This window comes from Mirounga angustirostris, unplaced genomic scaffold (assembly GCF_029215605.1).
Source record: "Mirounga angustirostris isolate CCGP_5_RB_7025 unplaced genomic scaffold, mMirAng1.0.hap1 SCAF_2, whole genome shotgun sequence".
In the NCBI taxonomy this organism is placed as follows: Eukaryota; Metazoa; Chordata; class Mammalia; order Carnivora; family Phocidae; genus Mirounga; species Mirounga angustirostris.
Window position 1 is genome coordinate 4,122,594 of NW_026991710.1, and position 24,220 is coordinate 4,146,813.

The window sequence follows — 24,220 nt, forward strand, 5'->3', positions numbered from 1 at the left end:
TATCAGAATCCATTACGGAGAGCGACAAGGAGGCGAGGCCGGGCCGGGCCGGGCAGGAGGTGAGCGGGCCAAGCCCCATTCCCAGCACGGGATCTCCTGTGCGGATTTCCTTCATTGCTTCATCTGACCTTCAGCTTCAGCCAAGTCCAATGGCTCACAGACCTCCAGAGATGAACTTCTGCTTCTGGAGGGGTCCTCCTGACTCCCGGCTGGTCCAGGGGCTCGGCCCGTGCCGGCCACTCACGCATGTGTGTGTGGGGAAGCCAGGCCTCGGAGAGGTGCCCCGGTCTGCTGGCCATCACTCAGCTAAGCGGGCCGGGCAGGGCCGGACAGGCCGGGGACCCTGTTCACCCGACCCTGTTCGCCCGACCCTCTGCACGGCTCTCGGTCCTCCCCAAATCCCTCAACACTCATCATCCGAAAACAAGAGGCAACCACTGAAACCGCCCCCCTCCGGTGAGCCCTGCCTATGTCCTCTGGCTCCTGCAGCAGGAACGACACACCCAACAAACCTTCCTCATGGCTTCTTGCCCTGCGCAGGATTTAACTGCAGGGAATTTTTCCTTCTCGTTCATTTATGTGCTGTTGTCACAGAGGCCCACGCACAACTAAATAGTAAGCCTCTCGCGAGCAGAAGCCACAGGCCGTGGGCAATTTTATCGTGGCGTGCAGACCGCACCCCTCCACCCCACCCTGGGGGGGCCACCTTCCATTTGCACCTGCCCCATAAGTATTTGCTGATTTGCTATCGTTCGAAGTTGGCCAAATTTTGCCCCCAAATGGATTTAAAACCTTTGTCTTCAGGAAAAGCATGCAGACTCAGACTCATGGGAACCCCCCGCCAAACAGGTCTACTGACAAGATGGGCCAAGAGGCCCAGCATCAGGCAAACTGGTTAAATGTACTTTATTTTATTTTATTTTTTTAAAGATTTTATTTATTTATTTGAGACAGAGAGAATGAGATACAGAGAGCATGAGAGAGAGGAGGGTCAGAGGGAGAAGCAGACTCCCTGCCGAGCAGGGAGCCCGACGCGGGACTCGATCCCGGGACTCCAGGATCATGACCTGAGCCGAAGGCAGTCGCTCAACCAACTGAGCCACCCAGGCGCCCCTGGTTAAATGTACTTTAAAAAGAGCTTTCTCTCATTTATCTGCAACTCGAGTATGGACACTTTCCATACACACATTCACCATCCATCCCACAAATGTTCACTGAGACTCACTCTATCTGAGGGCCATGGCCGAGGTGGGGCACACTGTCCTGGGAAGGTGATGGAGGGCAGAATATTATGGTCTCCAGTGCTGGCCGTGGTGGGGCCAAAGCAGGGGAGGCCCACAGCTAGGAGGCCTTGCTGGAAGATTCCAGGCCAGGTAGAGGTGGTCCCATTTGCAAAAGCCAGAGACAGACGGGGAAGGGGGACCCAAGAACAGTTGGTCAGAGTGCCACATAAGGGCCAGGGGAGGCTGGTGGAAGAGGAGGGCAGTGGCGGCTGATACCAGCCCCAAAAGGTGCCCTTGAACCCAGAGGCTATGTACACGTCACCTTGCACGGGACTTGGCAGGTGGTTTTGAGAATCTTGAGATGGGAGGTTACCCGGGATGATCGGGGTGGGCCCTGAGGGGTCACGGGTCCTTACAGGAAGGAAGCAGAAAGAGATGTGACCCAGAAGGCCATGCGATGGAGAGCAGAGCTCAGTGGGGGGAGGGGGGGCAGCCCTGGGCCAAGGACAGCCAGAGTCATGGAGGTGTGACCACAGAGCAGAGGCCGGTGGGGGAGGGGGGCAAGGAAGGGGCCACCGGCCAAGAAATGCAGGCACCTCCAGAAGCTGAGAAACACAAGGGATCTGATCCTCCCGTGGAGCCTCCAGAAGGATCCAGCCCTGCTGACACCTCAACTGTAGCCCAGTGACACTGGCCTTGGCCTTCTGACCCCCAGAACCCCAAGAGAATACATCTGTGTTCTCAGCCACCAAGGGTGTGGTAGTTTGTTACAGCAGACCCAGGAGCTTACACAGAGAGACGTGGCCTGGAGCGGAGGGCCCAGCCATAGACCCTGGCCCCCCGGCCCCCTGCCCCCTACCCACCTCCGGCCAGGCAGACCCGGCCAGGGCTGGGCGGCTTCCGCTGGGTGGCGCTGCTCCACGTTCACGAAGACTCCCTCCCCTCTGCCTTCCAGTGTTTGCTGTCAAATGGAGGCAAAGCTGAGCCCCCCAACAGGACTTAGCACTACCCCCACTCTCTGAGCCGAACAGACTCGCAGCCCAGAAACCCAACCAGCAAAGACAGGCATCCTCATATCCATCCAGACGACCTGTCCCGCCTGGGGCAGCGACTTCTCACTGCAACCCCAGCGCACTGCTGACCTCAGCCACTCTCAGCAGAGACCAGACACCCTGGAATGTGCTGTCTCAGCGAGGGGTGAGCCTCCCATCCCTGGAGGGATCCCAAGCACCCTGGCAATGCTGAGACCCTGTGAGTCTCTCCTGGGTCTCCTCCTCGGCAACCATCCTGCACACAGTAGGTGCCCACGAGAACGAATGAATGAATGAATGGGAGAGTGAATCCACACGAGAGCCTTCCCACCCAACAGCTGTCCTCTTGGCAGAGATGCGGCGCGCGGGGGCTGGCTTCCTTCCCGGAAGAGTGCAGGAAACCATCTGTGACTCACCTTCTCCCGCGGCTCCTGTCAGACTCCCGGGGCTGGAGGCTGGAGGCTGGAGGCTGGAGGCAGCACGGCAAAGACTCGCAGCCAAGTCCCTAGCAGAGGGGATCCACGCGCGGGCGGCCCTCCACTCACTCTCCGGAGGGAACTTCACAGCTCGGGGGGCGGATGTGACGTAAGAGCCCCAGATGCCTGCTCCAGCCACCCCAGCTCCCCAGATTACAGCCAGGGCTGGCTCAGCAGGCGTCGGGCACTCGGGCCCGAGAACACGCAGACGGGCTGCACCCCCACTCACAGCGCTGGACTGTCCCAGCCCCTCAACCTCCCCAGGCTTGGTTTCCTTGTCTGCGAAATAAGGCTGCCAGGCTCGAAGACCCCTCACGACACCTGCGTGAGGTGATTCAACTCACTGGTTCTTGACTTCTCTGGGCTGAGATTTTGGCGGCATACTCAAAGGCACTGAAAGACTAAAATCTGCTAACGGGTGAGACCACTGGCGCCCGGGTCTCCGGGCTGGGACAACCGCGCTGTTAGGGGACCCCTCCCTGGATTGCCTGCAGCCCCCGTCACCATCCAATGGGGCCGCCTCCAGCCCTGCTCGGCCGTCTGGTGGCCCGTTCCTGCGACTGCAAGGCCCCCACCTCCCCCTGCACTTCACCCCGGGACCTGTTGCAGCAAAGCTCCACCCACCGGCCATGCCCCAGGGAACCCACGGGGCACAGTGGCCAAGGAGAAGCATAGGCATCCCGGGGTCAGATGCAGGGGGCCCTCTTTTACCCATGAGCTCTGTGGAGGCGGACACGGCCCCAAGCAGAGCCGAGAGGCCCCGGCCGACCCGGTCTGGGGCTTCAACAGACAGCAAACCACAAAAAGTGAGGTGATGGAGGCCGTCCTGGCCTCGCCCACGTGAACCCTGGAGGTGGAGAGCGCACTGATCCAAACTGGGAGGCCGGGGCTTTGGGGGAGGGGGAGGGACATCATGCAACGGTGCTGGGTGCTCTCCCAAGGAGGGAGGATGACCCTCTGCCGACAAAGCCAGTCGAGACTTGAGGTTGCAGCCCAGCCCCCTTCCGGCGCCCCACGTGCCCCCTGTAGGGTCCCCCCCAGAACCACTCCTTCTTAGCCTCAGTGTGCAGCTCCAGGGTTGGGTACGGGGTGGGCCTGGCACTCAGAGCATTTCCTCTGGCAGGCGTGATGGGTGTGAGGCAGGCGTGTGAGCTCCGGATTTTGCTGGGAAGCACTGGTGGTCTAGCCTCAGCTTCTCACGGAGCCCCGACCCACGTGGGCCATCAGAAAAGGAGGCGAACACACAGGGAAGCAGAGCCCAGACACAGACACGGAGACGAAGGGCCAGGGCCCGGTGCCAACATCAGGGCCCCTGGAGCCAGCCACGCCTGAAGCCAGCACTCTGGGCTTCCTGGATCTGTGAGCCAATGATTCTACTTCTCACTTAAGCTCCTTGGAGTCAGGTGTCTACGACTTGTCATCAGGAATCCTGCTTAACACACCCCCTTCCTTGTGCAGCATTACAGGAACTAAGGGAAAGGGAGGACATGGGAACACACACCCCACCCTCACATCCCCTTCAACCTCGGCAGGAAGGTCTGACCAGTGAGCAGGAACACAGTCAGGTGGGACCCCATGGTACGGACGGTCCGTCCCGCTCGGGGTAGGAAGAGAAGCCTGGAAGGGCCAAGGGAGAGGAGGCAAAGACCCGAAAGCTGTCACCCCCAGGACCCCCTGCACTCTGCCCCCTTCTTTGCCTTCTGCCTCCAAGCGCAGGTACGGGGAGACAGGTCCTCCAGGCAGGGGAGCCCTGGAGATTCAGGTCACAGAGGGGATTTACCCACACAGAAGACCGGGAACATTCTTGACAGAATTATGCAGAAACAGACACCCTTCATTATCTCCTTGCACCACTCTGAAAAAAATGCCATTACACTTTCTTCCAGGTGGAACAAGAATAAGAGGGATTAAGGATTAGCCAGCAAGAGTCTCAGCCGCTCGCCCACGCCCCTCCACCTCTCACACTGCTTCCTCCTTAATGGCCCGGTGGGTGGGACGTGTATGCACTTGGTGGATTTTCAAGAGGACGTCCACAGACCCACGCACCATAACAAACGTTAGGGAAGTGACAGGCCCGGCAGCCGCTCCTGGCTCCACCCACGGACCCTCCCTTCTAGGCTCTTCCATGGCCCTGCTGTTCCCACCACCTGGATGCCCTCCCTCCCTCCCTCCTCTCCTTTCCCCAGCACTACCTCTGGGAAATGTTCCAAAATTTCTCCAGGTGGGGAGGCTCAGCGGCCAGTTTTGCCCCCAGCAGGAGGATGGGGAACCAGAATTTACTGACTTAAAGAAAAACTGCAGACACGAGAAATTTCTTCCACAGGTGAGTGTGCCGCCCTGACCCCGCCCTGCTAGAAAGTCGGGGCATCTGCTTAGCATTAGGAGCTCCTAGAAGTAGTCCTGTGGGCCCCGAGGTGTCGGTGGCTAGCGGACCGCCCCCTCCCCCACCTCCCCCAAATGCCTTTCTCACTGTCGGCCCAGGAATGACTGATGTGGTCAGTGGGTGGCAGGTCCCCGGGCCCCCTGCTTCAGGGCCAGACTTGGTGACCAGCATTTACACGAATTGTCTCAACTGCGGGCCACAACAGTGTGACGAGATGGGCATCGTGTACCCCCGTTGTACGGGAGGCTGGCCTGGGAGAGTACAGGTAGCCACGAGCCGCCCACCCCCCCCAACACCCCTGCCCAGTCCAGAGCAGGACATAGGGCCCCGGCAACAGAGGAAGTCAGTGGATAAGCACCAAGGAGGACGGGCCATCGGGGTGTGTCCCCCAACACATGCAGCCCCACACAGCACTGCTGCGGCCCCCCAACAGACCTCCAGGGAAATGCCACCCCCTCCGTCGGGACACCCTCCCTGACCACTGACTCCCTCGGGCCCTTGCTTCCCCCACCCCAGTTAGAGACCCACACACACACCCTTCACAGCATTCCTTCACAGCATTCCTTCACAGCAACCGTCCCACCTGCTCCTGCCCTGTGTCCCCAGCTCATCAGCAGGGACCACACCTCGTTCGGCCATGTCACCCCTCCACCTGGCGGCAGGCGCGGCCTGGAGCAGACTCTCCATGACTTGCGGTCAAATGAGCAAAGCAACCATTCCAAACCCACTCTCTCAAACACCCCGTAAGGGAAGTGCAAATTCAGGCCGAGCCCCATGGCTATCAGTAAACTCTGGAGTCGCTGACGAGTGGGGGGTCATCCTGGCATTCTGCCTTCCTCCCATCACACTGAAAACAAGATCTGCCAGCATCGGCATGAGGGGAACTTTGGAATCCAGCAAACCCCAGACTGGAAATGACCCCAAACTCACAGATCGGTGCCCGCATGCCAGCCAGGGGTGAGGCTCGGCCACCGCTCTCAGGGGGCTCTGCCCTCCACACCTCCAAACACACAACTGATCTGGGCTGAGCCTGGGACTTAAGCACCACGAGCCGGCCTCATAACTGACCCCACTCTGACTCTCTGGCAGGCTCTGTCCAGGATCACCAGACACACACCCCCAGAGAACACCCCAGGATGGGTCCCAGAGGTGGGAAGGCATTAGAAGCCCCGGAGAAAGAGGGTAGTGAGGCCCAGGGTGAGAGGCCATATCCCTGAAGGACGGGGCAGCGTGGCAGGGGTGAGGAGGGGCAGCCTGGCCCAGCACCCAGCCCAGCCCTTTACATATGCCTTCCATCCACAAGGTCGAGGGCAGTCTCGTTACCCCTTAAGGATGAGAAAGACAAAACTGCATGAGGTTAGCTGCTGGCTGGGAGGCAACAGAGAAGAGGGGACATCCCCGTGGAGGGCCATGCATGTACAGAGGGCCTGAGTGTGGTCAGGGGCGGGGTGGGGGGGAGCGTGCGGCAGGTGGGGGCCACACTGTCTGTGTTGGGGGAAAGATGGGGAGGCAGATGGAGCCACCCTCCACTCTGCCCATCCCAAGCCAGGGCAGGCGGGCCAGGTGGGCTCACTCGGCCGATCAGCCTCCCAGAGCCCTCTCTCTCAGTGCTCCCAAGACCCCAGCTCAGGCCATGGCCACGAGCTCATCTATGGGACTAGGGAGAGGCCACTGATGAGCAAGGTGACAATGAGATTCATCCCCACAGAAATTCCGGTGACCCTGAGGGAGACACAGCATGTGATCAAGCCCAGCCCCAGGGTCTTACTGGGCCCCAGACTAAGGCAGAAGAGACAGAGCTGCGGCCTCTCATCCTTCAACCAGCCATCCCGAGCCCTGCTCTTGGGCCGTGGGCACTCGGGGAATAACACGTGCAGGGCTCGGTGAGCCACGGGCACGCAACAAGTGAGGCTCCTGACCCTGTCGAGGGACAGGTGCCTCGCTCGGCGTGGGCAGCGTGCTGGGGCCTCCTGGAGGAGGAGCCTGGGGCTTCCGGGGCCTGGCCATACTGCCATGAGTCAGAAGCTTCTGGATGGCTCTCCTCTCAGCCTCGTCCTGGAGGAGGAGCCTGCGGAGCTGGCTGCTCAGTGGGCTCCTGGGCCACGGAGCCGGCTGAGCCTGGAGGCCGGCGGTCAGCCTCTGACGGCAGGTTCGGAGAGTGGCGTCCCTTGCTGGCGTGCCTCGAATGAAACCTGGCCCACAGGGAGGGGGCCCAGGAAATGTGTCCGCAGGAGAGAGAAGAGGGGCTGAGGGCAGAAGACCGGCCCTGCCTCCAGCCCCGTTCTGCCAAGGCCCTGCCCTGACAATAACTCCCAGAACTTTTCAGAGGACAGCGTGCCCTGAGAGGCCATTTGGAAACACTCCACAAGGCAGGACTCCCCTGTGGCCTGGAGAAGTGAGGGCAATTTGCTTCCTTCCCCAACACGCCGCACGGATGGCCCCCTCGCCCCTCTTCCCCACACCCCCGAGGAGTGAGGCGGCCAGGCCCGACGGACGGGGACAAGGCCGCCTGAAGAGTCCGGGGCTCATCCTTCTTGCTTTCTCTGTGCCGGAGAGGGCGCTGCTGACTGTCCAGGGCCGGCCCGGGGCGGGGACAGGAAGCAGAGGGATCTTAGGGAAGCCGGCCCCAACCCTCCCTCCAGCCAGACCAGCCCCAAGGGCACAGGTTTCGGATTTCCTTGTGCCGGCCTAGGCCTCTGCTCGCCTGGGACAGGATGGAAAGAAAGTCTGACTTGATCTTAAGAGGAGAGCATTCCAGGCAATAACTCACATCAAGAAACTTGTGAAAACCCAGCCATCAACAAGAAATACTCTCTGTACAAGCAGACTGCCCCATGTTTCACGAATACTGCAGGGCTTAGCTTGGCCGTAGTTGAGCCAACCGTTCAGGAAAACATAACCACATCAAACCCCCCGCTCGGATGGGCACCCCTGTCATCTGCTCACTGGGCTCCGGCGTCGCCCTCCGACCCCAGCTTCCGCACACACCAGCGCTCCCCTCCTGTGTCCTGGGGCAGGTGCAGGGCCCAGCAGCCCCCGTGGGGACCAGGACACCAGGCTGAGAGGGGCTGCTGTGTGCTCCCACAGCTCGGTGTGCAGCACGACGGCGGACATGGGGGTGCTGCCAGCACCCCAGCCTCCAAAAACAGCACCTTCTTGAAGGGGACACACGACGCAGGAAAGTGACATGGAAAGAGGCCACTCCTCCGGGGGGCCGGCCTGCGGGACCGCTCAGTGCGGGGCCACTGGGAGACAGACGGCCGGACCGCAGAGACCAGAGAACAGTACGGCTCCCCGCTGCTCCCACCGCTCCACGAGCCACGTCCTGGGACAGCTCCGCTGGAGGCAACGCCCCAGCCTACCCAGTCGTTTGTCTTGGTCCAAAAGCTGGGCACAGCCATCTCCTGGGCGTTTTGTCTCTTGTGCATGAAATGAGGCTGGAACCAGAGGCACTATTTAAAGCCCCTAATTCTGGAGCAGGTGTCTGGCTCCTGACCAAAGGGCAAAGGGCAAAGGCAGGAGGCGTGGCGGCACGGAGGCCTGGCCACAGCCACTGCCATGAGTCAGAAGCTTCTGGACGGCTCTCCTCTGGGCCTCGTCTCAGGCAGGAAACAGATCTCTCCAACTCCCCGGGAAGCCAACATGACCCTCTCTGCTCGGGGTGCGCAGTAGTTAGTGCTTCAGAGAGCAGGCAGGTGGACAGGGAGCCGTGTCCGGCAGGGCCGTGCGACCGACAACGGGGCCCTGCTCTGATCTTTCCCACACCTGCAGTGGGCAGGCCAGTGGGCTGGGCCTCTGGGCTCTGGCACCCTTCAGGACCAATGGTCCCTCGTGTCCTACTCAAATGCTTACTGAGCATCTACTAGGCGCCAGGCACTGGGGGACAGCAGAGAACAAACCGACAAAAGCCCCTACTCTCCCCGAGCCCAGAGGCTCCAGGGCCTGGGAGGCCAAGGAGGGGCTGGAGCCTGGTGGACAAGGTACCCGGGGAGCAGGGCTGGGCCGTGGGGGTGGCAGCGAAGAGAAACCATTCCCATGGGGTCTGTCTGTCCCCATCTCTTTCCTCGGGCCACAGCCTACCTCACATCACTGCTCCTTTGCTTTCTGCTTTCTGCTGGCTCCTTTTGCTGTGTTGGTAAAGAAATTCATTTCAGTATTTCGCTAACTACATTGCCATAGAACTGGTTTCCTTTGGATCCCGTAGATTTTATTTTACGCTCATTATATAAACGACATCCTGACAAAGTTCCATGGGCTTCTCCAGACTTGGGGTGGGGGAGCCCACGGCATGGAGAGAGCTAAGACCCCCCGTGCCAGGTCGCTGGAGCCAGGAAGCCCCTCAGTGTCGTCGGGGGGCAGGTTGCAGTGCCTGACACCGAGCAAGGCACACAGCAGGCCCCTTAAATCACGGAGGACGAGCTGCTGCAGGAATCAAGCCCCCAGAAGCCCCATCCAATGGTCCAAGGATAAATCAGAAAATGAACTTGGATGGGGTTAAGCAGTATTGATGGGAATAAATTGAGAAAAACATGAGATTTTTTATTGAGTGCTTTATTTTTACAGAAGGAAAATTGAATTATTTCACTGGTCAATGAGGTAGTCAATAGGAAAAAGCTCCTAAACGCAGGGAGGAAGTGAAACGAGCTTGAACTTGAAATGCACACCACCAACCTTTGGAAAGGCAGCAGCTCTGGGATCGTATCTCCCCGGACAGCTTCCTCCTCCCCCTCCCTGGCCGGGCAGCGGACCAAACAGCCTCCTTCTGACTTTGCAACGCAGACAGAGCTGGTTTTCCCGGGCTCTGAGCAACAGCCCCCCCACCTTGGGTCATGCTGGCAGAATCCAGGATTATTGGAAGAAAGCAGAAATAAAAGCCACTCCCACGCATAGTCTCTAGACGTGGGATCGCCTCTAACACTGTCGACATTTCTCCTCCAAAAACCCGGGGCGGTGGGCTTCTTTGGGGATCGCAATCTTGCAACTAATGGGCAGGCTGGCAAAACTCAAGGCAGACACAAGAACAATTTCTGCTGTAGTTAAGACCTCAGGCTCGACCAAAAAACCAACATGGGATTCCCACATGACTCAGCAGTCCTGTTTCTGGGTACACACCCAGAAGAAGTGGACGCAGGGACTTCAACAGGTATCTGCACACCTGTGCTCACAGCAGCATGATTCACAACAGCCGGAAGGCAGGAACAGCCCCAGTGCCCATGGATGGATGGATGGATGGATGGATGGATGGATGGAGCTGTGGTCCATCCAGACAACAGACTATTATTCAGCCTTAAAAATTCAGCATTCCGACACCTGCTACCACAGGGATGAACCTTGAGGATATTATGCTCACAAAATAAGCCAGTCACAAAAAGACACGTATGTATGTTTCCACTTACGTGAGGTCCCCTAGAGGAGTCAAATTCACAGAGAGAGAAAGCAGAACGGCAGGCGGGTGCCAGGGGCCGGGGGCAGGGGACCCGGGTAGTTAGTGTTTCCTGGGGACAGGGTTTCCGCTTGAGAAAATGAGTGAGTTCTGGAGACAGAGGGTGCTGGTGACTGCCCAGCAGTGCGAATGCACTTAACGTCCCTGAACCGGACATCTAACGGTAGTAACGACGGTAAATTTTAGGTTACTTGTATTTGCCACAATTACAAAATAATAATAAAGAAAAAAGAAAATATATTTCTTGCACTAAAATAAAAAAACAGGGCGCCTGGGTGGCTGGGTGGTTGCGCGACTGCCTTCGGCTCAGGTCATGATCCTGGAGTCCCTGGATCGAGTCCCGCATCGGGCTCCCTGCTCAGCAGGGAGTCTGCTTCTCCCTCTGACCCTCCTCCCTCTCATGCTCTCTGTCTCTCATTCTCTCTCAAATAAATAAATAAAATCTTTAAAAAAAAATAAAATAAAATAAAATAAAAAAACACTTGGGCTTAGGAGGAAAAGAATTCAAATCTCGACTCAGACCCTTACTAGCTGTGTGGCTTTGGGCAAGCCCCGTGCTGCCGTGAACCTGACTTTTCTTGTCCGTAAAGTGGATAGGATAACAGTGTGTCAACTCTGCGCAACTAATGGAGGGACGGCAGGTGAGGTGCCTGGCGCAGCGATGGACCCATCAGTGGGGACCGGGATGATTCACTTCATTATTACTCATCAGGAGCACTATGTAAATGACAAGGCATTGTTTTTATTAGATAAAGTTACATCAGACGCAGAAGCTTCCAGCTGATCCCAGCCAAGGGATGCCGGCTGGGGCCTGCCGGATGCTGTCTCTACTTCTGACTCTTCGGAAGTAGGCGCGCCATAGAGACCTCATAAAGAACCCTTTCTGAATTAAAATTGATCCGAATAGAAGCAGCCACACTCGGCCTAGCTCTTTTCTTACTTTGATTTGAACTGAATTTATCTCCGATTATCGGGAAATGGTGCCGTGCAAGGGATGTGCCCTGGTGAAGTCAAGGCGAGCTCCGCACGGCAAGGAAATTATCTGCTTTTGCAAGAAAATTACTGAGGAAGAAGAGTGGTGTTATTTTAAGATCTTCGAGGTGGTGTGAGAAGAAACTAATTAAAAGATTGTAATGTTCTGTGCAAACATGGCAACTGACTGCTACAGAAATGCAAAAGGAGGAGGATTTTTCTACCTCCAAAGAACATCCGAGGTTTAATTTTTCCTTCAGTCCTCCTGTGAGAGCTCATGTGCAAGGATCCCTATTAATTTTTTAAGCCGACAAACGGAACTGAATCGGGATAAAGATGATGAGCACGAGACACGTTGTGTGAAGGGTCCCCGAGCCACAGGGCTTAAGTTAAAAAGATGTTACCGCTGCTCTCAGTGGGCATGTGCCAACCGCCGGCTCCCCATGAGGCTAAAAACAAGCCTCCGTCTCCCGCAGAAGCCGGAGCAGGTCAAGGCCCGCATGCACCTGTGGCAAACCCGCTGGGGACCGGTGAGCGCAGGGCATCCCCAGTCCCCGCCGTCCACTTCCCGCTGACCTGCTGACCTGGGACCGGGAGGGCCGTGGATTTAGGAAGCTCAGCGTACAAGCCGGCCCGTCATACTTAAGGGGACGCCAGCCCTGGGCACGTTCATGTTTATATGGCATTTCTTCTGTGCACAGAATCCAAGCTCCCGCCCAGCACGAGGCTTTCACAGGATTCCCACAGCAAGAACAGGCCGTGAACAGATCAGCATGCTTGCCTTCAACCCTCTAAATGCTCTGGCTGGAGGCCTGGTGGTTCTGGCCTCCAGAGCCAGGTTTCCCTGCTCCTGGGGCTTCTGAACCTGGGGACGGTGGCCAGGGGATGGCGGTCGCAGCCCCGCATCTCGGCTCGTCGGCATCCCTGCTCCACAAAGCACCCACACAAACGCTGGGCTTTAAGAGGGGTGAGGGTGAAATAGGCCATTTGAAAGAATCTATAACTCCGGGGCACCTGGGTGGCTCAGTCGTTAAGCGGCTGCCTTCGGCTCAGGTCATGATTCCAGGTCCTGGGATCGAGCCCCACATCGGGCTCCCTGCTCGGCGGGAAGCCTGCTTCTCTCTCTCCCACTCCCACCGCTTGTATTCCCGCTCTCACTGTGTCTCTCTCTGTCAAATAAATAAATAAAATCTTTAAAAAAAAAAAAAAGAATCTATAAATAACTCCATCTTTGGAGGAGGCTGAATCGAGAAACAAGAAGATGCCCCCAGATAAAAGGCAACGCATAAGCTCCGCCCCAGTGTCTCTCGGGACCAAAAAAAGCACAGGAGTGCTCAGCAACATCCCAGGGTACTTTCCGACGCCTCCAACCCCATACTCCCCGCTCCGGGGCCTGAGCCTGCCTCTGACACATAATAATAAGATAAAAATTAAAAACAACGGCAACCCTCCAGAAGGCCATGCGCTGCACCACATTCTGCTCTGAAGGGGCATGCAGAAGGATGGAGTTAATTTATGACCTCTTTAAAATACTCTCAGGAACTCTCATGCAACTACAAATTAAATAGCCACTTTATTAAAGTAAAAGGAGATTCATGCAACGTGTTCAGGAACTTTATTAATAGGGCCGTTTTTCTGCCTTCAAGCCAGGCTTCTTGACTGACGGATGTCCTTTCTCTGTCCTAGTGTTCCAGGCTTTTCAGGCACCCATGCCTCTCCTTGGGCCTTCATACTCTCTACCCCAATCTGCTCCTCAGCCAGGTGACAAGGACTCCACTGGTCCTCCAGAGCCGCTTCATGACCACCTCCTCCAGGAAGTCCTCCCTGACTTCCCCAGGGCAGGTTCTCACAGCACCGGGATGCCCTACGATGAATGCTTGTCCAGACCAAACATCTCACCAGGACAGGGGCCACGTTTGATCTTGCTCGTCACTGTATTCCCAGAACCTAACCCTCCAGAGAAAGCAGCTGATGTAAGAGCTAACGTGAAGCTTCTTTTCGCCTGGGGCTCTCAAACTTGTGGGGTCTCTCCCCATGAGAGCATTGCAGGGAGAACTGCAGAAGACCCTGGGTCACCCTGGGTCACTCTGGGCAAAGGGTGGGCGTCTCCCTAAGTATGGCACTTCCCTAGACTCTGCATACCACGTGCACACCTCCATTTACTGTCGCCTGTCCTAACACAGGCTTCCCTCACTCTAGCACTGTGCTGGGTCCAGCCACCAGGCCCACGGTCCCTGAGGGGCCTGCACGGCTCTCATCTGGGAAGCAAATGTGACAGGTACTCAGCCCTGGTCACCGCATCCCTTGACCTCCATCTGCCTCTGCCTCTCCCTAGGTGGCCGCTGGTCACCCTTGGTAAAGGGTGGGCACTTCATCTGCCCACCATCTACATGCCGCTCAGCCGCAGCTCAGCCTCCCGTGGACCAGACTTCTCTATCCAGTCCAGCCCCCACCCCCAAACTGCCGGGAGGCCTGCACTGTGGTGGCCTGAGAATCCCAAAGTATCACCGGAATGTTCGACAGGCTTGAACGTAAGACCCTGCACCCTGGAGCTACCAAGCTCGCCTTCAAGAAACGGCAGCATCAGATACAGGCTGCAAGTCAGCTTTGTCACCGGATCTGGACCTGTTCATTCAAGAACCCGCAGTGCTTTATGAGAAGGCCTTTATGGTCCCTGTACGCTGCAGGCCAGCCAGAAGCCGTGAAGCCAGCACGGCCCTGGGAAAGAGAGGGGCCTGCAGAGCGGGGGCCGCCACGGCCCGTCCGTCCTCACCTGGAAAGCCTTCCCACGTGCCATCCCTCCCACCGCCCCTCCAGAGTCCGGCCCAGGCCTGTCTCACAGCAGCCTCCCTCTGAGCCTCTGTCCCGAAGCCTCCCCTCCGAGGCCCCTCACCAGCCGCGTAGGCATGCCACCCCCAGGGTGCTTGCAGAGGCTCAGAAGGGACCCCAACTTCCCGCGCGCTCGCTGTGGGCCAGGCCCTTGTCGGAGCACGACATGGATCACCTCCCAAATGTGCAAGGCAAGCCTGCGAGCCTTCACAGCCCAGCTCCAAGAGAGCAAGGCCCAGTTTAGTCAGTTTGCCCACGATCTCTAAGCCAGGAAGGATGAGGCTGGGGGTATCCCAGGCCAGCTGGCTCCGAGGCTCACGTGTCCATCGCCACCACCGTTTCTGTGATGAATCCCACCAGCTCACTGTGATACACAGGAAAGCACATGGTCGCCCGAGAGGTGAGAAGACCGGCGCGGAGGGGACCGTGTGGCAGGAACTGGGATCACCCACGGCTTTGACCTCCCCTGGGCACCATCCCTAGTAACCTTCTTGTTTACAAGCTCAGGGGTCCAGAGCCCAGCAGCAATGGCAGGGAGCCGAAGCCGTATTTCTGCTCGACTCCACCTGAGGTCGAAGTCTGCAGAAAGAATAGAGCACATATAAGGGAATCCAGCTCTTCAGGGGTATCAAAAGGGGATTTTCAAGTCATTTCTTGCACAACTTAGCTGTTCCAATTAGCACACAATCATTTCAGCCTCTCTAAATAAAAGCTTTTAACCTTCAAACAAAACGAAACAAAACCACTGCCTCATGCTGCCATCTTGGGCTCTCCAGCCTCATGTTAGGTTCCATGAGGAGCTGACTTCGACCTATTTCTCCCAAACTTCTTCCCTCTGATCCGCCTCCATGCACAGTGCATTCACGGTCTCTTCATACAACACGTACACACCTTTAAATTCCCACCTCCCAGAGCTTGCCCAAGCTGTTCCTCCCCGCTCGGTGTTCTTCTCCATCTCCCGTGCATTTCTCCTATTCATTCCTTAGGCCCACTCTGGTACCACCTCCTCCATGCAACCTCCTCTGATTTCCCCACCAGGGAAGACGGAACTCACCCCTTGGCCCTGAGCTCCGGTGTCCCTCCCTTCTCTCCCACTGGACCACCCTGAGATCCACCGCCATTACGCTCGGGGCATGAAAAGGTAACAGAGACCCCTTCCCTGACCCTATGAGCTGAACTGTACCCCCTTCCAAAAAATCTTAACCCCCAGTCCCTCTGCCTGTGACTGTATTTTGGAGATAGGGTCTTTAAAGAGGTTCAAATTAAGTAAACATGAGGCCAGTCAGGTGGGCCTGATCCAATCTGACGGGGGTCCTCAGAAGAAGAGGAGATCGGGACACAGACACGCACAGAGGGACGATCGCGTGAGGGCACAGGGAGAAGGCGGCCGTCTACACGCCAAGAGGAGAGGCCTCAGAGGGAACCAACCTGCCCGCGCCTGGACCTCAGACTCTCAGCCTCCAGACGTGGGAGGAAATACACTTCTGTCGCAGAAGCCGCCTGGCCTGGGCTGCTTTGGTACGAAAACCCAAGCACACTGATGCACCTGCCCTCCAGGAACCTGACGTCTGGCAAATTGTCATGACCCAACCCGTACCCTCGATGTGGAGCCCTGGCTCCCTGGGTCTAAAATATACACAGATATCAGGTTCCTCAAGACCCCAGAGCAGAGACCATGGATAACCAGCTCAACATTACCTTTGTATACAACTCCCCTGGACATCCCCAGTCCTGTAGGCACAACAGCACAGAGCAAATGTGGAAAATGCAGGGGACGGGGATGGAAGGGGACAGGGAGAGGGGCTCATCTACTGAGAGCGGTGACAGTGCTGAACCAACGAGGTCTGGTCGAAGCAAGCTCACGTTCAAGTGACGGGAATGCACCAAAGTGGAAGTTCAATGCCATGAGGGAAGGCACACAGGTTGAGCTCTACTTAGAATAAGCAAAATAAGCACATGATTTCCACCTTCAAATCACACCCGTGCCTTCGAGGGCGGCTCAAGAGAAGCGGAACCTGGAGCCTCTGGGGAAAGCCCAACCTGGATCCCTCCAAGGCGATGCCCAATGGTTTCGATGAAACATGAATCTCACCCATAACCATCTGTTTCTACGGCTCAACAGACAGAAAGGCAGTATTTGGGGCGCCTGGGTGGCTCAGTGGTTAAGCGTCTGCCTTCGGCTCAGGTCATGGTCCCGGGGTCCTGGGATCAAGCCCCGCATCGGGCTCCCTGCTCCGCGGGAAGCCTGCTTCTCCCTCTCCCACTCCCCCTGCCTGTGTTCCCTCTCTCGCTGTGTCTCTGTCAAATAAATAAAATAAAATTTAAAAAAAAAAAAAAGAAAGAAAGGCAGTATTTGAACTCCCAGGCAAGTCCGCGTCCCTATCTCCACGGGAGCAGGAAGAAATCAGGCCGTGGGAAGGAAAACGTGCACATGTTCCCAGTGCTCGGGGACAAGGGCTTGTCTCTTGCAATCCTGTGACTCCTTCTTGCAGATGCTCAAAAATACGATTTCAGAAAGTCTGCCCCTCTCAGTGAACGCTTTTTTTAATTTTGAAAGCAAACTCTTCCTCTACTGCCGGGGACTACATCTGCAAAGCAGTTTCCGGGGTCGCCCTACCTGGACAAACGGAGCGAAATAAAATTTGTGAAAGACCCCGCTCTGCAAATTGGCCTCGAGCTAGTTTCTTCCCTGTTGTAGCCTTAAAAGATGACAGCTTCAAGCGCGGGCGAAACCACGTGCAGGATGCTGGCTGGTATCTTTGGCCCCGTGGCCGCCCGCTGAGAACAGAGGGAGCAAAGCCCATCTCTGAGAGCTCTCGTGCCCAGAAAACAATGCCACGCCTGCACCAGACACGCACCTGTGTGCGGAGCAAGTGACCATTAGAAACACATTTTCATTTACGCTCGGTTCCACTTGCCCTCCCCCCGAGTTAAGCACCACCTGCTCCCCAGGCCGGAAGATGACCTGCTTTGCTCCAGAGAGAACTCAGTCTGCCTCAACATCCCATTCCAGAGGCTGGGTCAACATTTCAATGCTGCTTGCCTTCTCTTTACCTCACCGACAACAACACTCACTGATGGTAATAAGGTACTTCTGGCTTCCGCCTCCTAAGTGTGTGCTAAGTGCCAGGCTGGGCCCTGCTTTGCACACGCTGTCCCCGCCCTACCCTTGGCAGGGGGCCGGAGGAGAGATGCAGCCTCTGAAGCTCCCCTGCTGTTCTGGACCTCTTGCCACCACCCCCCCCACCAAAGAGAAGCCAGATCCCCTCCCCTCCCAAGCCCCCTCTCCAGGAATTCACCTGCCAACAGCCAGGATTCAATCCTCCTAGTTACAAAGCGGTCACTCATCGGGAGCCAGCGTCCCCAGGGAGCAAAGCCAGGGAGGCTCCTCTGTTGCTCCCCACCCCCACCCCGGAGCTCCAGCCCCGCTGGCCTGAGCCCCCTCCTCACTCCCCCCAAGGAAGGTGCACAGTCCTCTGGCTCTGTGCTCATGCTGGGGTGGGTGCTGGGAGCCAGTGAGTCCTGAAGGTGCTGGTCCCACCCCTGACTGCCCCTCTCTCCCTTCTGCCACCCCCACCTCCCCCACCCCATGAAGGGAAAATGACGAGGGGCTGGATCAGCAGCTGATTCAACCACCTCGGCCGGTGGGGTGGGGGGCTTAGTTGGGACAGTCTGGCTCCACGGGATGACCTTAAATGCTCACGTGTTCCTCCAGCTGTTGGTTTCCGGGTTACCTTTCAGTCCCTAAGTCAGCTTACAGCACAGCGGACAGGGTATGTTCACAGTATGGGGGTGATGAAGGGCCGGGCCCAGCCGTTCATCTGGGGTCCGACCCCTCTCTCACCACGCAGATGGGGACGGGCTCCTAGGGCTCTTCTAGGCACAGGTGCCTGCTACCTTCGGTCAGGCACCTTCCCCCACCCCCACTCCACCTGCCTCCCTGAGCGCCCCCTGCTGGCCTCCAGGGAGTCAACTCAACAGCCGCTCACCCTCCCCCAAGGCTTCTAGTCTGCCTGGAGGCTGCAGAAATGACCAAAGACCAGAGACTTGGTGTCAGGCCGGTGCAGCCCCCATCTGGCTAAGGGGGGGACTGGCGGGCTCTGGGCTCTGGGCTCTGGGCTCTGGACCAATCAAGTGCGGCCAGTGCTGCCCCCTGATGCGCTGCCCCTGGATTCCGCAGGAGGAGCGATAGGGTGGTCCAACATGTTCGTCCCCCCACCCCTCCCTTCTCCAGCAGAATCCGCCCCACCCCCATCCCCATTAGCCCAGCAGGGCTAGCCAGAGAGGGGGAAAGAAGTGCCCCAGCCCGTGTTACAGCCCTTTCCGGGCTAGGGAAGCGCAAAGATCCCCACTCCTCCTCTCCCAAAGCATGCAGGGGTCCTGGCCCCCTGCTGCCTCCTCAGAACTTTGTCCAGGAGAAGAGCTGGGGGTCAGCCACTGGGGGAGACCCTAGTGAACAATGATGGAAGGAAGTAAGCGGAGAGTCCCATCTCTACTCCCCACACAACAGTCCCCACCCCCCTCAACAGCTGCCACCTCTCTGCACTTTTCCACAACTGGACATGACCCACTAGGGCTGCTGGAAGGGGACCCATGCGCGACCACTGGTCATCTGCCCAGGGGAAAAACGAGGCTGAGGCAGCTCCCCAGGGAAGAATCTGAGGGCATCCCCATACACACACACACCCCCATCCGGACGCACCACGAAAAAAAAAGGATGGGCCGGTATCCGGAGGGATAGGAACCACAGCGCAGCGCTGGAAGAAGGAGGCGCCCAGGACCCTAACAGATGTGGCGGGGGTGGGGGAGCCCAACTTCCAGAGCGGCTGGGAAGGTAAAGGGAGGGCTGGGAGTTTGCGGCGGCGGACGGAGAGCGCGGCGCCCAACTCCGTGGGTACGCAGATCCCTGCGCTTCCGCGTGCGGACCCGGGTGGCACTGGGGGAATCCGGAGGGGGGTGGGTCCCAGAATCCCGCGCCGAGCTGACCGGGGAATTCCTGGAGCCCGAGGAGCGAGCTCCAGGGTAGACCACTAGCGAGGTCCCGGGTAGACCTGGGTGGAGAGGGTCCCGCAGGAAAATCCCAGAACACAACGCTGAGCAGACCGGGTGGAGTCTGAGAGCGGTCGGGGCGCGACACCGAGTTGGGGTGGTCCTAAAGGACCTGGAGGCACCCCAGGTGACCAGGGTCCCGAAGCCTCGGGAGACACCCCCACCCCGTAAGCTGGGATCTGGAGGCCAGACGGGGCGGCTCCGAGGTGGCTCGGGGTCCCAGAACCCTGTGAGGCAGGGTGCTCACAGGTCTAGGGACCTCTCCCCAAGAAACCGGTGGCCAGAGTCCGGTAGGGGCGCCGCCGAGGTGACTCGCGTCCCCAAGTCGCCGAGACGCCCGGGGGTGACCGCGGGGCGGTCCGGAAGTGGGGGCTCGAGGTGTCCGGGGCAGGGGCCGCGGGGGGCGCGCGGAGGTCACTTACGCTGCTGTTCTCGCCCGTCCAGTGCACCATCGCCTGGTTGTGCGTCGCGTCCCCCTTGAGCACGAACGACGTGCTGATAAGCGAGACCTGCGCCCGCGAGGCCGCTCCGGCCCCGGGCGCCGCCCGCGCCCGGCGCGCCCGGCGCCCCCGGCCCGCGGCGGGGGCGCCGTCCCCGCCGGGACCCGGAGCGGGACCGAGCCCCGGGGCGCCGGGCTCCGCGCCGCGCGCCCGCCAGTCCTCGCCGCCGCCAGGCAGCGTGCGCCCCGCGGGCGGGCTCGGCGGCGCCCGGGTCAGCAGCGCGCGGGGACCCAGGCGCCCGGGCTCGAGGGAGCGCCCCGCCGCCCCGCAGGCGGCCAGCAGCAGCAGCAGCAGGAGCGGCCGCGAGCGCGGCGAGCGCGGCGGCGGCGGCGGCGGCGGCGGCGCCCCGGGGCTCGGGGCTCGGGCGGCGGGGCCGGGGCCCTTCGGGGCGCGCGGGGGCCCCCGGTGCGCCATGGTCGCCGAGGGGCGGCGGCGGGGCGGCGCGGGCGAGGGAGACCGCGGCCGGGCGAGCGGGAGGGCGCTGGGGAGCGCGAGCGAGAGCGCGGAGAAAGGAGCCGGCGAGGGGAGGGAGCCGGCGGGAGGAGGGGACTCGCCGCGCCGCCGCCGCCGCCGCCCGCGCAGCCGAGGGCGCACCGCCACCTGCCGGCCGGCCCCGCGCCCGCCGAGCGAGCGCCTGCCTACCCGGCTCAGGCCTGGGCCGAGGTCCCGAGGAGCCCCAAGCCACAGAGCCCTTTCCTCCCTTCCTCGTTCCTCCCCTGCGCCCGGCCTCCTCTCTGCCCTCTTCCTTTCCGCCCTCCCTTTCTTCCTGTACTCACGGAGCACCTACTCGGGGCCAGGCACAGTTGCAGGCACTGGGGGCACAGGGGTGAACGACAGCCAGCCAGGTGCCAGGCCCTGGAGCCGACAGTCTGACAGTCTGACCGGGGAGACAGACCGCACCCCTGCGAACACCTTTACGGACAAAATAACTCCAGAGAGCCAGAACTAGGACAGAGTGGACGTGGGGAGGTGTTCTCCTGCAGGGCCCTCCGAGGAGCTGACAGAGTACAGACAGCACCTAGGGGACTCTCCAGGCACTTGCAAAGGCCCTGAGGCTGCCCCCAGCACAACCTACTCGCGGGCAGCCACGCCTGTGCCCTAGGCTGTACAAGTGTAGTTTCCAACCCCAGAGGCCACCAACCTGGCAGCCTCTGAACATGAGGACAGGCACCTGGGTGCAGAAGCATTTAGAGGGGTGTGGGGGCAAGGTCCCATCCAGGGCACAGCCTGACAGGCCACAGCAGAGAGCCAGAGCCAAGGAAACTGAAGCTCAGAGCCCAGGAAGTCGCTGCCCAAGGTCATGGGCTACTTTAGGCAGGTTTCAATAGAACTTTGTTGAGCTCCCACCATGTGCTCCGTATTGGCCTGAGGGAAAATGGGAGGACAGGAGGGGGCGCTTCACTGAGGCCAGGCCAGCTTTGCATCCTCAGCTGGCCTGGGGGGCGTGGGGGGAAAGCCTGCCTCCATCCTCCCCCCAGAGGCCTCTGCATTAGGTAAAAATCCGCAGGCCCAGGGTCTCTGTCATACCTGCCTCCCAGCTGGATATATTCGCTCCAAAGAGAGAGAGAGAAAGCCAAATGGGGCAAAGGAGCAAAGCCTTAAACATTTGGGAAGGGTAGAGAGTGTGGGGGGGTCCCTCCGGCCCCCAAGAGGAGAAGCACCCAGCACCCTGTCTTCTGCTGCTGGCTCACCCTACCCCCCAGGCTCAACCGGAAGTCATATTCCATAACAGATAGCATCCCTGGGGCCCCTGCTGTCTGTGCCCAGGCTTGGGGGTAGGATGTGGGGGCGGGGGCGGCCAGATGTCTAAGAAGTCTCCTCCCACGGAATGTGCCCTGGCCCTCCCCCTCGGTGGTGTAAATTCCCAACCTGTCAGACGAAATCTCCAGCTCAGGCCCAGGGTCGGGAAGGGAAGCAGGGGCCACCAGCTGTGGGAACCTGTGCTCTGGCGAGGGAGGCGAGCCAGGGAGCCGGGCAAACAGGGGCCCAGGAAGGAGCTTCCAAGCAAAGCATGCAGCAGATCGTGGCTGGCGGGGAAGGCAGGGCCAGCAGTCAGAAAAGACGTGGGTCGAGTCCCAGCTTCGACCCAGTGCCCCAACGGGCCTTCCCAACACCCCAGTCTCCACCTCCCCTCCCGAGGTGTAAAGTGATGCAGCCACATTGGCTCTGAGCTCTCTCCCCGTCTGTTCGCTTGTCTTAATAAAAGGGAGCCCCTAAGCACTGTCCTCAAGAAAAATTGACCGTGACAAGTGACTGAGCACCTACTCTGGGCTGGACACTGTCCCAGGGGCCTGGAGCTGGGAGAGGAGGGGGGGTCTGCTCTCAAGGGCAGGGGGGGACGTTGCAGGTTACTGTATGTAATTCTCACGACCAGGCTGTGGGGTGCATGCGATGGTCCCCTTTCCACAGTTGAGGAAACACACTGCCTGAGTTCCCCAGGCCAGAGCAGGTCAGAGACCAGATTCCAGCCCAGGTTTTCTGGCCCCACGGCAGCGTCCTTCCCACGGCCCCTCATTACCTGTGGTCTGGGGGCTGGGCTCACGGGCACGCTGCCCCTCGGAGGCGCAGACGGAGCCTCTCCGCCGCGGGCACATCACCACCACCACCCAGGCTCACACCGAGGCCCACATTATTGGTGACTTGGTGAAGGTCCACCACGGAGTGGGGGGAGGGCCCAGACCTGGAATGCGGGTGGAGGGGCGGATGCTTCACCTGTGCTTTTTCCAGAACAGTCGGCAGGATGCCTCTGTCTGCCCTGATAAGGCTGCAGGGCTTGCAAAAGAGCAGGACTGATTCATCCCTTCTCTGAAGCCAAAGCTCAGAGACGTGGTGACTCCCTGAGGTCACTTGGCTCCCAAACATTGAGGGACGCGGGGACACAGTGAGGAAGGAGACAGAGTTCCCCAGGTGGGTGAGGAGCTCTGTCCTCATGCAGACAGGTCCTGAGGAAAGCTCATTTCAGACAGGAGTGAGGACCCCGGAGAAAATAAGGTAGTCCCCACATGGAGGTGAGGGGGTCACTGAGGGGCCGGGTAACTTTGAGCCAGTGGAAGGGGAGGAGGAGTGGGAAGAGCTGTCCCAGCGGGGGTTGGAGCGTGAGAGCCACCATCCCCCCCAAGACGGTGCAGCCGCTCAGGGAAGGCGGGCAGCGGGCCTGATTTGTATTCACAGACTGCTGCACAGTCGCTGGAGGGTTTAAGCGGGGGAGTGAGACCAGCGACATTTCAGAGCCATCTCTCCAGCCTGGGGGCGGGGGGGGGGGGCAACCAGTGCAGGACGCCACTTAGGAGGCTCCTGTCCAGCTTGAGAGAGGCCTTGGTGGCTGGGCCCAAGCAGGCAGCAAGGGACTTGGGGAGGACGGAGGGAAGCCCACTTCCAGCACCTGCTGGGACCCTGCGCTCACGCTCACTAGCGACCAAGTCAGGGACTCAGGGGCCTTGCGCGCAGGAAGGAGAGCAGGTGGCAGTCAGGCATCCTGCTGGAGAGAAGCCTGGGGAGACCACAGGGGCAGCATCTGTGGAGCCCCCCGGGGCGCGTGGCTGTGCTCTGGGTGCGTGGGGTAATATTAAACATGCTCCGGGGTTGTAACCTCTGATTATTCACAACAGGAACATCCTAAGACGGGGAAAGCAGCCCCAGCCACCTCCCTCGCTGCTTCCTCATTCCAGGCTCCACATGGGGCACTGGGCTCCAGACCCCATCACACCTGGCCCCTGCTCGTGGGGAGCCCACAGTGGGACGGGGGAGACACACGGTAGGCAGAGCTGTCAGGGAGGCAGGTGCTCAGAGAGAGCTGCTTGGCTCCCTACGGCAGAGGGAGCCCCATTCTGGGGCTGAGGGAGGAAGGCTGCTCAGAGGGGGACACCCTTCAACTGATCCTTCAGGAAGCAGTAATGAAAATAAACGGGATTAGGACTTGAGCCTACTCTGGGCCATGGATTGTTCTAGAAGGAAGACCTCATTGAACCTCACATCCATCTAGTACCTATATAGCATCTACACAGAGACTGGGCACTATTTTTCCCATTTTGAAGATGAAGGTGAAGGCACACTGGGGTTCAGTAATTTATCCGAAGGATTCAAAGGGACACGTCCCCATGTGCCAGCTGGATGTCCTACGGGAGACTCGTCCCCTCTCTGTTTCTGTAATCGCCCCACCAGCACTGCCTGGACTCGGTGGTTCTCTGTGGGGCGTCCCTGGACCAGCAGCATCAGCGTTAATGGGAACTGGTTAGAAATGCCGATTCCTGGGCTCCACCCCAGACCCACCGAGCCAGAAACTCGGAGATGGGGCCTCAGGATCTGTGTTTCAAT

The 24,220-nt window shown here is 59.2% G+C and overlaps 1 protein-coding gene across 1 annotated transcript in view; it reads right to left on the minus strand.

The window, feature by feature from the left end:
• SORCS2 (sortilin related VPS10 domain containing receptor 2) overlaps window positions 1-20,320 on the minus strand; it is a 451,696-nt gene extending 431,376 nt beyond the window's left edge. The window contains exon 1 of the mRNA XM_045881528.3: window positions 19,829-20,320. Coding sequence (XP_045737484.2) covers window positions 19,829-20,320 — 492 coding nt within the window. The remainder of the gene's footprint in view (window positions 1-19,828) is intronic.
• Window positions 20,321-24,220: the final 3,900 nt, after the last annotated feature.